This window comes from Pelophylax lessonae (assembly GCF_965119305.1).
Source record: "Pelophylax lessonae genome assembly, chromosome: 11".
Classification (NCBI taxonomy): Eukaryota; Metazoa; Chordata; class Amphibia; order Anura; family Ranidae; genus Pelophylax; species Pelophylax lessonae.
Window position 1 is genome coordinate 195147194 of NC_138778.1, and position 17633 is coordinate 195164826.

Sequence of the window (17633 nt, forward strand, 5' to 3'; positions counted from 1 at the left end):
TGGATATTTTCTCTTTTTCGGACCATTCTCTGTAAACCCGAGAGATGATTGTGCGTGAAAATCCCAGTAGAACAAGCAGTTTTTGAAATACACAGACCAGTCCGTACTTAAAAATCTCCATAGGCAACGCTTTAAAAATTGTAACGGTTACTAGTTTAGAGTTACAGAGTAGCTCTTTGTTTTTTAATTATTCCTCTTGCTCTGGTGATCGCGGCGATATCCCACGTGTGGTTTGAACAGCGCTTTCATTTGTGGGCGCGACATCCGTATAACACCGATGTATTGAGGGCCAATATGCACTTTCCCCGATATATCGGAATCGGCCTTTTGATTTACCGATATTTTCGTGACGTCATTCCGTATGTTGCGCGCACACGTTCCGCCTTCTAACACCGCCTCCCACGCCTGCGCGGCCCGTACGTGACGCCATTTCACAGCGCACACTTAAGACCGCCTCCCACAGCCTTGTGTTACAGCCAGCTGCAGTCTGGTCTGGTCACGCTGCCAGCCATCCATCCAACCACAGGCCCTGGCCTCAGCCACCAGCCACAACAGGGTGCCAGCTAAAGCGACCAAGCAATCAGCCACCCAGATGACACCAAGCCAGCCACCCGCCACCATGACCAGTGTTCAAGCAAGCCAGCAGCTACCCACCACAACAGGCCAGGGTGAGTGACATCAAGCCAGCCCCCCACCACAGTGTTCCTGCAAGCCAGCCCCCCACCACAGTGTTCCTGCAAGCCAGCCCCCGACCACAGTGTTCCTGCAAGCCAGCCACCGACCACAGTGTTCCTGCAACCCAGCCAGCCACCACAGTGTTCCTGCAAGCCAGTCTCCCATAAGAGGGTGACACCAATCCAGCCAGCCACCACAGTGTTCCTGCAAGCCAGCCACCCATAACAGGGTGACACCAAGCAAGCCAACCAGGCACCACAGAGACTGTTCCTGCAAGCCAGCCACCCACCCACCACAGTGTTCCTGCAAGCCAGCCACCCTCCCACCACAGTGTTTCTGCAGGCCAGCCACCCATAAAAAGGGTGACACCAATCCAGCCACCCACCACAGTGTTCCTGCAAGCTAGCCACCCATAACAGGGTGACGCCAAGCAAGCCGATCAGGCACCACAGTGACTGTTCTTGCAAGCCAGCCAGCCAGCCACCAGTGTTCCTGCAAGCCAGCCACCCATAAGAGGGTGACACCAATCCAGCCAGCCACCACAGTATTCCTGCAAGCCAGCCACCCATAACAGGGTGACACCAAGCAAGCCAACCAGGTACCACAGAGACTGTTCCTGCAAGCCAGACACCCAAAAGAGGGTGACACCAATCCAGCCGCCCACCACAATGTTACTGCAAGCCAGCCACCCATAACAGGGTGACACCAAGCAAGCCAGCTAGCCAGTGCCACCACAGTGTTCCTGCAAGCCAGTCACCCAAAACAGGGTGACGCCAGCCAGCCACCACAGTCTTCCGGCAAGCAAGCCACCCACAACAGGGTGACACCAAGCCAGCCACACTGCCAGGCATTAGCCACCAACCCACAACAGGGTGCCAGTGCCAGCATTAGCAGCAACTTCCGCTTCAGCAAGCCATTTCTTTAATCTTTTTTGTGTCTTTCAAGTTTAAATGGAGATGGATGAGGAGAGAAAAAGTAAAAGTGTGGTCTGGGACTATTTCTCGTCTCAACCTTCTCCAGGAAAAGTAACAAACAATGTGGCGCTACTCCTAAAAGCATCCAAATATAACTGGACTAGAAAGTCTGTACAATGTCCTAAGCCGCCAGGAAAGGTGCAAAGCTGTGAATCCGGGAAACCATCACCAGACACCCTGTTCACACCGCCTCTTACCAGATGGGGATGATCCCCATAACAGAGGTCCAATGCGCCCAAATCATAAGAAAGCCCAAGGTGATCCTCCTCCCGATGCACCAGGATTCAGAAATTCAACCATGGATTGGTGTGGGACAAAGAATAGAACACTATCATAGCGCAGACCGTAACACTTTTATTCATAGCAAACATATATTAAGAACACTTACAAATTGTAGATAAAATCAAGCATCTCAGCAAGTTCCTAGTGATCCTCTCCGTATGTCCCGCTATGCTCCACAGACCACCCAAAAGATGGCCGCCGCGTCTCCTCCGTGTATGCGTGCGTGACCGTGAGCACCGCCGAAGTACGTTTCGTCATTAGCAGACGTCGTCCAGGGGCGTGGTCTCACAGCACTCTTCGCTATAAATAGCGATGGAGGAGTGCGGAAATCCTTGTAGTAAACCGGAAGCCGGATGCAGACACTTGCGTTCCACAAACCGGAAATCACAAACGGCCGGATGTAGAACGGATACCCGGAAGTGGGAATATAAATAACCCGCAAACCAGATATCCCTTAAGGCCTGATATAAATAATATTTGCAACGCAGGAATTAATCAAGAAACGCCGCCAAATATAATTCAATGGAAATAAAGATATAGCAAAACTCCTTTCGCCAATCTTCAAGGGCACATATTAGAGCTCATTAACACTACCCAATTACGGGAGAGACGGCGCTATCTAGCGGAATTATAGCGGAACATACTGGGGAGCAAAACAGTAAAAATAACAATACCTTATAAAAACCACTAAAAACAAAGAAGAGACAAAAGCGACATATAATGATGTTAAAGTACAATACCCAATATATCATACAGGAGGGAGTATTTGAATCTAAATTATTCAGGAATTACTGATAAACGCATTCAGGTCCCATTCTATATTCAACCCCCATTGGGGTATGGGACCTCATCTTGTATATCCAACTGGTTTCAAGTTTTGATACTCCCCGAGTCATATTGCTACCCCTCCAATTCCCTGCGTATCTGTCAATCCCCAAAAAGAGAGTCCCCTTAGGGTCTCTTTGGTGACATTGGTCATAATGACGTGATACGCTATGTTTGGGGTAGCCTTGACTATGTTGGCCACATGTTCCTTGAGCCTCACGTGTAGCTCTCGGATAGTGCGGCCAACATAGTCAAGGCCACACGGACACCTAATCAGGTATACCACGTGTTTGGTGGAATAAGAGATGAAAGGTTTGATTTTTAATTCCTGACCAGTGGAACCGGATTTAAAGTTTTCCACGCAACGCCTCTTCTCCGTATTTAGTTTGCAAATCTCACATTTCCTACATTTATAGAAACCCCCTTTCTGTTGAAAGAAAGATACCTTTTTAGGGGGATCCCTGATGTTCGGGGCCACCTGTAACTTCAGGGGTGGGACTCCCCAATATACAACCTGTGGTTGCTGTGGAAGCAAGGGGCCCAATACGCCATCATTTTGTAGAACATGCCAGTGGCGACGTAATATCTTTTTAACGGAGAAGTGTTGCGTAGAAAAAGAAGAAAAAAAGGCATATTCAAATGATTTCCCATTTCCCCTAATGCTGGGCTGTAATAGGTCTTCATTGAGTAACACTTCTTTATATCCCATTTCAAGGATTTTTTTCTTCAAAATTGATGCCTCACTCAAGAAATCCTCCCTACGTGAGCAATCGCGTTTCAAACGCAAAAACTGACTGACAGGAACTGACTCTAACCACGCCTTATGATGACAACTGGTGGTGTCAATGAATCCGTTCCTGTCGGTAGCCTTGAAGAATGTAGAGGTTATAATTTGACCCTCTTCTACTCGTATGCATAAATCGAGGAAGTGGATTTCAGTACTACTAAACTCATACTGTAGATTGATACCTCTCTGGTTGGTATTGAGACCCGCCATGAAGCTTTCTAAAGAATCGGAGCTAACATTCCATAGGAAGAGGATGTCGTCGATGTACCTACGCCAGAGCACAAGCTCCGGCCTAGGCACACCCAAGACGACATCCTCTTCCCACTTGGCCATAAATAGGTTGGCCATGCTGGGCGCAAATTTGGCCCCCATGGCCACATCCCTATTCTGTAAATAAAATTGGCCATCAAACCAGAAATAATTCCGGGCCATGGCGAAATCCAAAAGGGTAAGGATAAAATCCCTTTGGAAACTCAACAGGCTGCCCTGTTCCAGAAAATAGGATACCGCTTCTCTTCCATGCTGATGGGATATAATGGTATACAGCGATGATACATCGGCTGTAACCATTATAAACCCATCACTCCACGCGATATTCCGAAGTTCATTTATCACTTGCATGGAGTCGCGGAGATAGGAAGGCAACTTGGTGACCACCGGCTGCAAAAAATGATCAATATATCTACCCACCCGGGAGGTAACAGAATCTTTCCCACTGATGATGAGCCTCCCGGGTGTGCAGACAGGATCCTTATGCACCTTCGTTAGAAAGTATATCACAGGGATCCTAGGGGCAGAAGGTACCAAAAAGTATTTTTCTTTTTTAGTTCGCAATTTTCTATCGAACCCGCTTTGAACCAGGTTGATTAACTCCTTCTTATAAACCCTAGTAGGATCACCTCTCAGAGGAAGATATGTTTCTCTATCCGTCAGGAGTCTATGCATCTCTGCATCATAGGCGGTGGAATCCATGATGACGATCCCACTGCCCTTGTTGGCAGGTCTTACCATAATATCCTTTCGCTCCTTCAAAGACTTAAGTCCCCTATTAAAGGCTAAATCCATTCCACATTTTGTGATCTGAAGTTCATCGATATCCTTAGCAACAAGATCTCTGAAGACCGATAACGTTGGTGCCAAGGGCACAGGAGGGTTAAATGTGGAGGCATTAGAAAAGTTGGTATTCTTAGTCCCCATATTATACTCTACCCTGGGCACTATGGGAAAAGCAGCAGTGTGCAACACATGTACAAACAACATAAGCATGTAATCAGTAACAAAAATACCTCGAATCTTTGGGCCCATCTAAGAGCTCATCATATTGAATTGTATCATGCAGCACAGAAAAAACAAAATGAATATCAATGTGATTTTGAAATACCTCCTCCACTATCCCAGGCAACAATGACAGATATGTTTGTGAAAAAACAGATGTCACTGTCTAGATTCAGATGTAAGATTCCAACTGCTGGACAGAGTAATCACAGACATGATTGTCACTGATAACCAGCCATTTACAATGGTGTCTGACTCAGGATTTAAGTGGTTGATGTCCATGCTTAAGCCAAGCTGCACACTGAGTGAGAAGTATTATCAAACCAAAATGCTGGCAAAGCTACACCAAAAAGTAGTTGACAAAGTAAAGGCTATGCTGCAACCAGAGAATGCTGGCAACTTGCTCTTATTCACGACAGACTGCTGGTCACAGAGTCTGAGTCACTACTCATTCTTACATGCCACTTCATTGACAGCGGATGGACAAAAAGGCATGCTTGAAGAATGGGGAATCAAGAAAGACCGAGAGATGCTTGTGCAATTTAGAGACAGTGGAGCAAACATGCCTAAAGGAGTGAGGCTTGCTGATACGTCAGACCTCTGTGTCATCATGGCACACAACACCCTCCAACTTTCAAATGATGGTCTGTCAAGCCAAAAAGCTTTGATTGATATGTTTTGATAAGCATGAAGAGATTAAACATGTTGTGCTTGCAAGTCTTTTGAATGCTCAATACAAGAACCATGCTTTCTCTTCTGATGATGTATTGGCTAAGGCGAAACAATGGCTGACAGAAGATATGGAGGTGCAGGAGGTTCCTGCCGAAAAAAGAAAAGTCCAGAACACTACTTTTATGAAGAGCAGCATGCTGAAAAAACAGACAAATGTCCAAAAATACGTCAACGAACAGAAGAGAATCTGCTTCATCGTCGTCAAATTGATCAGGACATTTTCTGTGTTTTATTGGGGCCTAATGCGGAGGATCAATTTCTTCTGAATCTGCAACGATGAGCCTGGATGATGAACTTCATCTCTATTTGAAAGAAGCCGTAATTGACAGAAGAAGTCATCCTCTTCAGTGGTGGAGAGAAAATGAGGCACGCTACAAAATACTTGTTTCTTATGCTAGAAGATACCTCTCTCTCTCTCTCTCTGCTCCTCTGTCCTCCATTCCTGAGCAGGTTTACGAAGTTGCTGCATTGTTTCAACAAAACAGGTGACCATGGACATGCTGAAATGTTCCGCTTTCTGCATCATAATATTGTTCTACTTAACTGTGAGTATTGAAAAGAGTAGTGTCCACTCCACTCCAATCCAATCCACTGTCTAGCTGTTGCCTAGCTTTTTCTTTTAGCAGTTTTGCACTGACTGCTGTAGTTGCAGTGAGTGTGCAGTGAGTGCCTTACTGCTAAGAGTCCAATCTAATCCACTGTCTAGCTGTTGCCTAGCTTTTTTCTAGCAGTTTTGCACTGACTGCTGTTGTTGCAGTGAGTGCCCACTGCAGAGGTAGTCCACTGACTCCAATCCAACCCACTGTCTAGCTGTTGCCTAGCTTTTTTTAGCATTTTTACACTGACTGCTGTAGTTGCAGTGAGTGCCCTACTGCAGAGGTAGTCCACTGACACCAGTCCAATCCACTGTCTAGCTGTTGCCTAGCTTTTTTCTAGCAGTTTTGCACTGACTGCTGTAGTTGCAGTGAATGCCCACTGCAGAGGTAGTCCACTGACTCCAATCCAATCCACTGTCTAGCTGTGCCTAGCTTTTTTCTAGCAGTTTTTCACTGACTGCTGTAGTTGCAGTGAGTGTCCTACTGCAGAGGTAGTCCGCTGAGTGACTCCAATCCACTGTCTAGCTGTTGCCTAGCTTTTTCCTAGCAGTTTTGCACTGACTGAACTGCATTAGTTGCAGTCAGTGCCTTACTGCAGAGGCTAGTCCTCCACTGACTCCAGTCCAATCCACTGTGACATTATGTGGCTGTTGCCTTGCTCTTTTTCTAGCAGTTTTGCACTGACAGCACTGCATTAGTTGCAGTCAGTGCCTTACTGCAGAGGGTAGTCCTCCACTGACTCTAGTCCAGTCCAATCCACTGTGACATGTGTAGCTTTTGCCTTGCTCTTTTTCTAGCAGTTTTGCACTGACAGCACTGCATTAGTTGCAGTCAGTGCCTTACTGCAGAGAGTAGTCCTCCACTGTCTCCAGTCCAATCCAATCCACTGTGACATGTGTAGCTGTTGCCTTGCTCTTTTTCTAGCAGTTTTGCACTGACTGCACTGCATTAGTTGCAGTCAGTGCCTTACTGCAGAGGTAGTCCTCTTCCACTGACTCCAGTCCATCCAATCCACTGTATGTGTATTTTGTGTAGCTGTTGTTGTTGCCTAGTTTTTTTCCTAGCTGTTTTGCACTGACTGCACTGCAGTAACATATTGCAGTGTGTGAGTCCACTATTGCAGCACTTTTATCATAAAAGTGCTGCAGTAGTGGACTCACACACTGCAATATGTTACTGCAGTGCAGTCAGTTTTATGCATTAATGCATAAAACAAATGTCAGGATGTGAAATGCAAAGCAAATGTCCCTGGAATTTAAGCTTTTATGCAGTTAAGGTGTGAAGAACGAGCACTTAATGTTAAAAATGGTAATAAATAAAGAGTAACATGTTTATTAAGAGATTTCTTTAGATTTCTGTGGTTTTTTTTTGGTAATTTGGACGTGTGAAAATATTGGCCGATACCAATATGCGATCCGCAAAAATATCGGTATCAGTAACGAAAAAACGATATTGGTCAATGACTAATATATACAGTGGGTACGGTAAGTATTCAGACCCCCTTAAATTTTTCACTCTTTGTTATATTGCAGCCATTTGCTAAAATCATTTAGGTTCATTCTTCTTCCTCATGAATGTACACATAGCACCCCATACTGACAGAAAAACACAGAATTGTTGACATTGTTGCAGATTTATTAAAAAAAGAAAAACTGAAATATCACATGGTCCTAAGTATTCAGACCCTTTGCTGTGACACTCATATATTTAACTCAGGTGCTTTCCATTTCTTCTGATCATCCTTGAGATGGTTCTACACCTTCATTTGAGTCCAGCTGTGTTTGATTATACTGATTGGACTTGATTAGGAAAGCCACACACCTATCTATATAAGACCTTCCAGATCACAATGCATGTCAGAGCAAATGAGAATCATGAGGTCAAAGGAACTGCCTGAAGAGCTCAGAGACAGAATTGTGGCAAGGCACAGATCTGGCCAAGGTTACAAAAAGATTTCTGCTGCACTTAAGGTTCCTAAGAGCACAGTGGCCTCCATAATCCTCAAATGGAAGACGTTTGGGACGACCAGAACCCTTCCTAGAGCTGGCCGTCCGGCCAAACTGAGCTATCGGGGGAGAAGAGCCTTGGTGAGAGAGGTAAAGTAGAACCCAAAGATCACTGTGGCTAAGCTCCAGAGATGTAGTCAGGAGATGGGAGAAAGTTGTAGAAAGTCAACCATCACTGCAGCCCTCCACCAGTCGGGGCTTTATGGCAGAGTGGCCCGACGGAAGCCTCTCCTCAGTGTAAGACACATGAAAGCCCGCATGGAGTTTGCTAAAAAACACCTGAAGGACTCCAAGATGGTGAGAAATAAGATTCTCTGGTCTGATGAGACCAAAATAGAACTTTTTGGCCTTAATTCTAAGCGGTATGTGTGGCGAAAACCAGGCACTGCTCATCACCTGTCCAATACAGTCCCAACAGTGAAGCATGGTGGTGGCAGCATCATGCTGTGGGGGTGTTTTTCAGCTGCAGGGACAGGACGACTGGTTGCAATCGAGGGAAAGATGAATGCGGCCAAGTACAGGGATATCCTGGACAAAAACCTTCTCCAGAGTGCTCTGGACCTCAGACTGGGCCGAAGGTTTACCTTCCAACAAGACAATGACCCTAAGCACACAGCTAAAATAACGAAGGAGTGGCTTTACAACAACTCTGTGACTGTTCTTGAATGGCCCAGCCAGAGCCCTGACTTAAACCCAATTGAGCATCTCTGGAGAGACCTAAAAATGGCTGTCCACCAAAGTTTACCATCCAACCTGACAGAACTGGAGAGGCTCTGCAAGGAGGAATGGCAGAGGATCCCCAAATCCAGGTGTGAAAGACTTGTTGCATCTTTCCCAAAAAGACTCCTGGCTGTATTAGATCAAAAGGGGGCTTCTACTAAATACTGAGCAAAGGGTCTGAATACTTAGGACCATGTGATGTTTCAGTTTTTCTTTTTTAATAAATCTGCAACAATGTCAACAATTCTGTGTTTTTCTGTCAGTATGGGGTGCTATGTGTACATTCATGAGGAAGAAGAATGAACCTAAATGATTTTAGCAAATGGCTGCAATATAACAAAGAGTGAAAAATTTAAGGGGGTCTGAATACTTTCCGTACCCACTGTATATTGTACTGTAGCAGAGTGGCCTGTTTTGCAGGAAACAGGAACACTAATGGTGCAGGTATGTGCTGGGTTTATGTTAGAGACAAAGTTAGAGGTCAGTGCCCCACCCCCTCGAGAAAGTCAGTGATGGGAGCCGTAAGAAGTGCTGCTATGCACCATGGTTTCCAGGTCTAGATAGACCAAGGCCCGATGTGTAGAGAGGGTCCGGGAGGGATAGAGCAGCCAGGGAGATGCAGGGGTAATAACGCAGAGCTGAGGTACCGCGTCTGCATGAACACTGGGATGTGTTTAATGGTCTGGAGGATCATGCCATAGTACTCAGAGCAGTAAAGCTACCATAAGGGAGTCAGGAGGCTGAATGCTATGTTGGTTGCATTGATGCTGAGAACCCCCCCCCCCCCCCCCCACGTGAGAAGACATACCTGTGTGTGTTTTGTTTTGAATAAAAGTGGGCAGGAAAGCTCTGAAAACCCCTCTGGCTTGGAGTAAACTCACTCTTTTGGCACTACCATTGCTAGAAAACCCAGACGTGTCACAATATTTTAAAAAAGCAGACAGTAAAGGAAGAGTAATAGGAAAAGTAATAATATTTTAATATTCTACAGCTTGGGCCTACATTTTTTTTGCTCTCTTTCACAGCTACACCAGACAAATACTCTTCAGCAATTACCATTTCTGGGTCACTTTAAAGGCTCAATTATTTAAAAACATATACTGTATATTAAGACAGCATTTTGGCACTTTTAACAACAAGGTCTAAGCTGGAATTCCCCCTTTAAATATTACCATGCAAGATGCCTTCCTTTTCCTATTTTGTTTAGGAATTTCTTCTGCTCTGCCTGTGAACAAATAAATCAAACACAGCACTGACAGCTTGAATTTATTGGTGGGAAAAGAAAGGTCAAAGCACATTGCAGATATATACTCACATGTCATAGTCTGTTTTGGATGTTTGGTTTGCTTTTGTCTGCTGTAGCCAACAATCTTGGGTTTCTTTTTGCTGGCAGTGTCCCTTAACCAGCTATGATCTGTTTTGGTATCATCACCTCCTCTGTCAGTATCAGTGTCACTAAACAGATGTCTGCGTGGGCTTTTGGCCTAGCAATAGAAATACAAGTTTGTTTTGAATTTTTAAGGTAAAATTGCTCTAGGATTATAAAATATTTATATATGACTTTGATGAACCAACGGAAACAAAGTATACTACACATGAATACGTGAAGAAGAATGTAGCAGAATGGACACTGAGGGTGTGGTTTGGATTGCTTCAAGTGGGACAGTGATATATTAATCAACCATATCTCTCAAGAAATATGAAGATTTAATCCCACATTACACTGTGAGACCTATAGCCTGTTGCCATTAAATCTGTGACTCCTAAATATCCAAAGCAATGCTTGGATGTGTATTGAGACAATGTGTATTGTATTACTGGAGCTCGAGGACGGCCGTCTGCTACTTAATTGGCTCAGGCTGATTGAATAATTGTCATTTGTTAGTTGCAGAGTGAAAATAGTATACTGTTTGCGTTGGTTGTTCTTTAGATATGTTAATTATATTTCTGTATACAATTTCATCTGCATAGGAATGTAGTCAGGCAACCCTTGACCTGATGGGGTAATCTGACTGGCAGGGGGATGCTTCCCTGTGCTGTATATATTGTGTGAGAGTGTTCAATAAACCAGTTGACTCCCAGATCTGTGTGTCGTCCAGTTACTGGGGGGGATTTTGCCATGGATATTTTAGTACTTCCTCAGCTTCAAGGATTATACAGGGGAGATACCTAGGCTGGGTACAGGCTGAGCTCAGTTACAAAGAAAAATAACCAAACATGTGGCTGCACAAAAATTTCTACAATTATATTCTCTAATAACTCCTTTAACCACTTAAGCCCTGGAAGATTTTACCCCCTTCCTGACCAGGGGGTTTTTTGCGATTTTTTACTGCGTGACTTTAACGGACAATTGCGCGGTCGTGCGACGCTGTACCTAAACAAATTTGACGTTCTTTCTTTACCACAAACAGAGCTTTCTTTTGGTGGTATTTGATCACCTGCTCGATTTTTACTTTTTGCGCTATAAACAAAAAAATAGCGTAAATTTTGCAAAAACAACAATATTTTTCATATTTTTTTATATGAAATTCCCCCCCAAAAAAAGGTAAAAATCAAAATTTTTTAAAAATTTTGGCCAATTTGTTTTCTGCTACCTATGTTTGGTAAAAAAAAAAATCACAAAAAGCGTATTTTGATTAGTTTGCACAAAAGTTATAGCGTTTACTAACTAAGGGAAAGATTTCTGTCATTTTTGGTGTTTTTTTTTAACGCGTAATGGCGGCGATCTGCGATTTTCTTTGCGGTACTACGACATTGCAGCGGACAGATCGGACCCTTGACTGACATTTTTGGGGTTACCAGTGACATTACTGCAGTAATCAGTGCTATACATATGCACTGTTACTGCAAAATGACACTGGTAGTGAAGGGGTTAACTTTATTTGAGAGGGAGGGGTGGTGTGTGTCCCTAGGGGCGTGATTCTTACTGTGATTGGCTGTGGCTTGAAGTGTAGGAACAGTGATCAACGGTCCTACATAGTAGAACCGTATGATCACTGTTTCTACACAGGGGAGAATGACAGGCGGCTTGTCTACATCAGCCGCCTGACTTTCTCCCTCTGCACCGATGATCGGCGAGTGACCGGCGGACATTGGGTCCGCCGGCCACACGCATGGACTTGCTGGGGAACGAGCCGGGGCGGGAGCGCGCCTCCATGGGCGCGTGCTTGCCCGCTATTGGCTCCCAAGCAAGTGACAGGCTAGTGACGTATATATACGTCACTTTGCCTGGCCGGGGCTGACTGCCGACGTATGTCGTCGTGCGGCGGTCGGCAACCGGTTAAGGTGAAACGCCAGATAAAAACATTTCAGAAAGTCTGCAAGAGGATCTCTCCTTATTGTATCCAAATTAAATTAGAAAATAAATTAGAAATCCTGAAAACTGTTTTTCTAATATACAGGATGCATGATAAACCATGAAAAACCAAATTCCTGGCTCGCTGGTACAGGACTAAATTGCGTAGGATGTTCCCTGGCTCTGACTCACGTTGCTGGAGGGGTTGCGGTCAGGAGGGTACGTTCCTCCATATATGGTGGGACTGCCCTCTCATACAACCGTTTTGGGATGCCATTCATCCCTGGATACAAAAATTGGCTATTACCCCTCCTGACCGTACCCCCCTGCAGTACCTGTTTCACAACACCCGTTCCTCTGTCAAGAGGTATAAATGTGTAATCCCGTTTTTGCTAAATGCAGCCAAATGTTTGATTCCGAGACATTGGAAAAAGACTTCTTGCCCTGCACTGTCTGAATGGAAGAGGGAGGTTAACTTAGTTATGGAGGCAGAGGAGGGTGTTGACCACGCAGGGCCTACAGACGCGATTCAAGGACACATGGACGGGGTGGATGTTTTACTCAGAAGAGATCCCTGATAATAAAGCAGCATGGCTTGGGCCCCTGAGACAGGTGCCCCAGGTTGTTTATGAGATTGTTCCCCCTTTACAGTGTGTTGCTCACATCCCATTTCTATCTCCCCCAGGATACTTTATTTTTCCTTCTTTCCTTTCTCTGTTTTTTTTGGCAACCTCGTTAGGAGCCACCCTTTCCTTCCCCCCTTTTTTTACTTCTCTGTTTCTATTCTCAGGCTTCTTTTTTACCCGTATACTATGGCTGGCATAACAGCTGCTTGATGTTGGTCGCAATTCTGCTTGGCCGCTCTGGGGGACCTTCCCCAGAGTATGTGCTAGACAGCGGAGACAGGTTTATTATGAGGGTTATCCTCTGTTTGGCCGATAGGCACCCTCCTCATATTGCCAGATCTGTCTTGATTGTGACTTTGTTTACTTTTTATAGCCAGTGATGTAATGCCATGTTAGTTGTACTTCGTATGTTACAGCCTTGCTAACATTCTGTTTGTTCTTTCTCTTTTTTTGCTTTTTGTATACTTGAAAATAAAGATTATTTAAAAAAATAAACCATGAAAAACCTTAGAATTTAGGACCTTGATATCTTTAGTGACGTCACTGGGGAACGCCTAAACAACTGAGTGTCAACTGGTTGTAACTGGTACAGTTCACTAATAGGAGGAACACATAATCAGCCTTGCAGGTTCTTCAGCTCAACCCAAAAACCCATACAAAAAAGATCTAAGACAGCTCTTCTGTGGTCATCAGGAGCCATGCACATGGGCAGCATTCAGTAGTGTCCAAGAGGATATAACTCTTTGATGTTTGACGCTACATTAAGTCCCAAAATAAGGTTTTTTTTCTGGCTTAATTTTGTTTGTCACTTCCTAGCCGAAGCCTGCGCCATATTGTCTATTCTCTTCCGCTTCCAGCATGATAATGCTTCCACCCTCTCTATAGTATGAGAGCCTATAATCTCGCGCATGCACATTAGAAGTTAACCTTGCTTGCTCCGAGGTTGATCTGGACCTACGTCTACACCCACTGTGATCTAGCAAGTCACGTAAGGTGTTTCAACAAATGACTGAGGGTCAGCACTCTCTGGTATTGTAATGCAGTGCAACGAGTGCCAATGAAGAAGGCACGGCACAAGCATGTCTTCAATGGCGGCACATAGAGCATGCTGTGGATGACACACAAACTACGCATGCGCCGGTGAAGTCACTAGAGTAAAAATTGGGCCAGATCAACAAAACGGCGCAAGTGAGGACAGGATAAAGGGCACGAGTAAGTAATAGCAAAGTCATTAATATAGGGAAAGTCTGGATTGTAAATTTACTACTGCTTTAATGAACACATAAGTGCTTTAATTGGTGTTTTTTCATACATCTTATTGTACTTTAAGCTTTAATAATAAAACAAGCACAACATTTACCTTTTTCTTAGTCACTGTAGTACTTTTCTGTTTCTTTTCATCTGTGTTCCTAAAAAAAAGAAAATATGTAACATTTCTTCATAAATATGTGAACAGTGCATGACACAAAAGTACATGTTTATCAATCCAACATCCATCTTGGGTAAGTTCTAAGACACTAAAACCAGAGTCTTGGGATACAAACTTTACGTTAGTGGTAAACCCCAAATAATGTTTCCAAATCCATGCTAATTTAAAAAAAAATACAGCTTATTTTTAATACTCACCGACCTCTCTGTGATCTAGTGCTAGTACTCATGACGCCCTGACTGGGTATCATCCAACCCATTTCCTGTAAGCCCAGGACGTCATGGACACACCCACTGGGGGTGCATCAACATACTGGCCTGCGCTGACCGTACCTCTGGACAAAAAAGCACTCACAATTCATTAAATGTAATAAGGACTGCCTTCTGCATCTGCCGGAGGAAAAACCTGTGACATTACAAGAATGGCCCAAAGACTTCAGGATTTAGGGTATATATAAAGGATTTCACTATAAATAAAGTGGCGGGAGAGAGAAGTGAAATGCATGCAAAAAAAACTGAAGTGAAGTGTCACCACACCACAAGAAAAAAAAATAACATTTAATTTAATTTGTAATTAAAATTTGTTTTACATGTTTATTATTATACTTCAATGTTTGATCCTCACACACATTTAGATTTTTGATTCAACTAGTGAATCACACAACTAGACTACAGTTCTACATTGTCTATGGGTAAGGCCCATGCACTGTGTGAAAGTACACAAGCTAAAAAAAAAATATGCAGCTCAAACTGATTGTGCAGGTGTACTAGCCCTAGAAAGACATTTAATTCATCTTTAGATGTTGTAAATAGGGTTTCTTACTAAAGCCTGGTAAACACAAACAGTTTTTTTTTGTGCAAAAAAACCCCCAAAAAACTCAGCTCCGGTCAGAGCCGCTGTACTAACCATCCATCATAGGTACAGCTTTCTCCCCCTCTGAGCTGTTGTGTTCTGAAAGGGGGACGGCCCCCCTGCCAGAACACTTCGATCAGCGCTCTCTGCCATTGCCTGAGAGCACTGATCGGTGTCAGTCAGCTGCTGGTTTTCCAGCATGCACGTCCAACAGAAGTCAGCTTCTGTCGAACAGACCGACATACTCACGAGCCAAATGTCAGCGGTTCTTTTTTTTAACTGACAAATGTCTCCCAACATTTACCCCCGTGTACCGGCTTAAGGCGGATTTTTCCTTGCCAAAAAGCTCAAAGTCCTTAGTTAGAAGTAATCAATAAATGTTATTGAACAAGATCTGTAGAAATGAAAAAGAGGCTTACTCATTATTAGCCATTGATACACTGCCTGTTGGCTTTGGTAGAAAAGTTGAGGAAACCTTAAATAATAAAAGAAAATCCCTCTGTTAGCGGCTTTCATACTGTTAATTTCTTTACTGTGCCATAACAGCAATAATCCACATTGCAAAATTGAAAGCCCAGCTTTGGGAATTACAAAAAAAATCTACCAGTGCAGTGGACTAAGGTGTAATACTTGCCTTACTCCTTGCTCCAACAGGTTTTATCTGTGCAACCGGCCCCCCAAAGCTTATTCTATATGCTCCAGTGGCAGTCATACAAAGATGTCATCACATACAGGGCTGATAGCCATGCAATGAACCCAAAGACAACTAAGGACCACCCGCCAGCCAAAGCAGAACATAGCACTGAGGCCTGTGGGAGCGGGGAATTGAGTACGTTTTACACCTTATTCCTAACTCCCCTAGAGTTAACCCTTGTAGTGTGTGTGTGTTTTTTTTTTGGGGGGGGGGGGGCAATGAAGTGTAGTATTTTTTTAATTCCTGGAGTTGGGCTTTGAAACATTATTCTGTATCTTGATTTTACCTTCTTGACTTACCCCAAGTTCTATTCTAGGGTTATCACCTTCTACAGACTGAAAGCTGTAAATGTCATTCCTGCCAAGAAAACAGATTTTTTTTCTCCATGCTTTTGCTGCCACTGAAGATCAGGGGAACACATTTTTATATATGTTTATTTACATATTTTTTTTTTTTAACCACACTTACCACGGCTCTCCTTTTCTAATCTTGTTCAGCTCTCTCTTTTCTTTTAATTTAACCTTATTTTGTCTTTTCTCCTTGATACAACAAAACAGATATACATTTTATATATAAATTCAAAAAATATCTAAACACACACATGAATTAAAGGGGGGTGGGGGCTTCCCTGTCACCAAAAATCTAATGCAATAGACTTTAGACATCATTTTTGCCTCCCCACAGCTCTAGGTAATAGAGAACTCCTGCCCAGCTTTGATAAATGAAGGTTGCCATGAAGCAAACATCTCTGTCAATAAGGCCCCTTTCACACGGGCGGTGTGCCTGACGGACTCAGTTTTGCTCAGCAGGGATCAATCCGCCAATCCCCACTGAACAGGTGGATGACAGGTCCGTCTCTGCTTACTTTGCAGAGACGGAGCTGTCAGAGCCCCGCTCTCCTCTATGGGAGATCGGATGAGAACGGACCGCCTGTCCATTTTCATCCGATCCTATCTGATCCGATCCTCCAGGCAGATGGAAAATAGGGTCTCCATCCGTCCGGATTTCACAGACAGGATTGTATCGGATAGCAGCGGGTGTCAGCGGACATGTCACCGCTGAAATTTGCTGCTCCATAGGGCTGCATGGAGCATCCGATCAGGAAAGCCCGTGTGAAAGGTGCCTTAAATCTAGATGTCAGCTAATAAAATACCAAACTGAAGGCATTCTTTTTAGCTTTTTTATTAGGAAGTTAAAGGAATGTGGTTTTCCATCTCCTCCACTGAGGGACATAGGAAGTCTTAAACCTTGTATAATGGGCCCTAAACGAGGATTGGATACTGAAATACTGCCATACTCCTCATACTACAAGCTTGACTCGGTTTTTTGCTAGTGTCTTAGAAGGATGGACGCCTTTTATTCTGCTCTGCTGTTTTAATAACTGACATTTGCTTTATCTACCAAATTTGTCTTCTTCACATTCCCCCCTTACCCCTCTCTTCTGGATCTAATTCATCTGCAGCTTTAGTGGCTTCTGAGTCATTGGTTGCATAGACTTCCTCTGATTCACTGAAATCCTTGTCGGAAGAGCTTACCTCTGAGGAGTTGTAGTTTTCTACTATTTCACCCAAGACCATTTTCGTGCTGTTGCATAACTGCTTTTAGGGGTATTACACTAACTTGTTTACTTTCCCAATATCACAAAGGGGCATTCACTCCACGTTGGGTCTCAAAGACCTCTCTGGGTCATTATGGCTGAAAAATCATCTGTCATTGCCTATCCTCATCAGGAAGACTTTCTGGATTCTGTGGACATCTTTTCAGCACACCAAAGCTTTCTGATTTTTGCTGTAGGACCTCTGCACTACTAGTTGGTCATTTGGCCTGTTCCCTCCACCTCGAGTGTTCACCCAGGTGCTGGCTCA

At 44.0% G+C, this 17633-nt stretch overlaps 1 protein-coding gene across 1 annotated transcript in view; it reads right to left on the minus strand.

Moving 5' to 3' along the window:
• SYCP2 (synaptonemal complex protein 2) overlaps window positions 1-17633 on the minus strand; it is a 372455-nt gene that overhangs the window by 167711 nt on the left and 187111 nt on the right. Inside the window, exons 25-30 of the mRNA XM_082271514.1 lie at window positions 16237-16307; window positions 16068-16125; window positions 15494-15549; window positions 14154-14202; window positions 10184-10356; window positions 10045-10093 (exon numbers count right to left, since the gene is read on the minus strand). Of these exons, the coding sequence (XP_082127640.1) occupies window positions 10045-10093; window positions 10184-10356; window positions 14154-14202; window positions 15494-15549; window positions 16068-16125; window positions 16237-16307 (456 nt within the window). The remainder of the gene's footprint in view (window positions 1-10044; window positions 10094-10183; window positions 10357-14153; window positions 14203-15493; window positions 15550-16067; window positions 16126-16236; window positions 16308-17633) is intronic.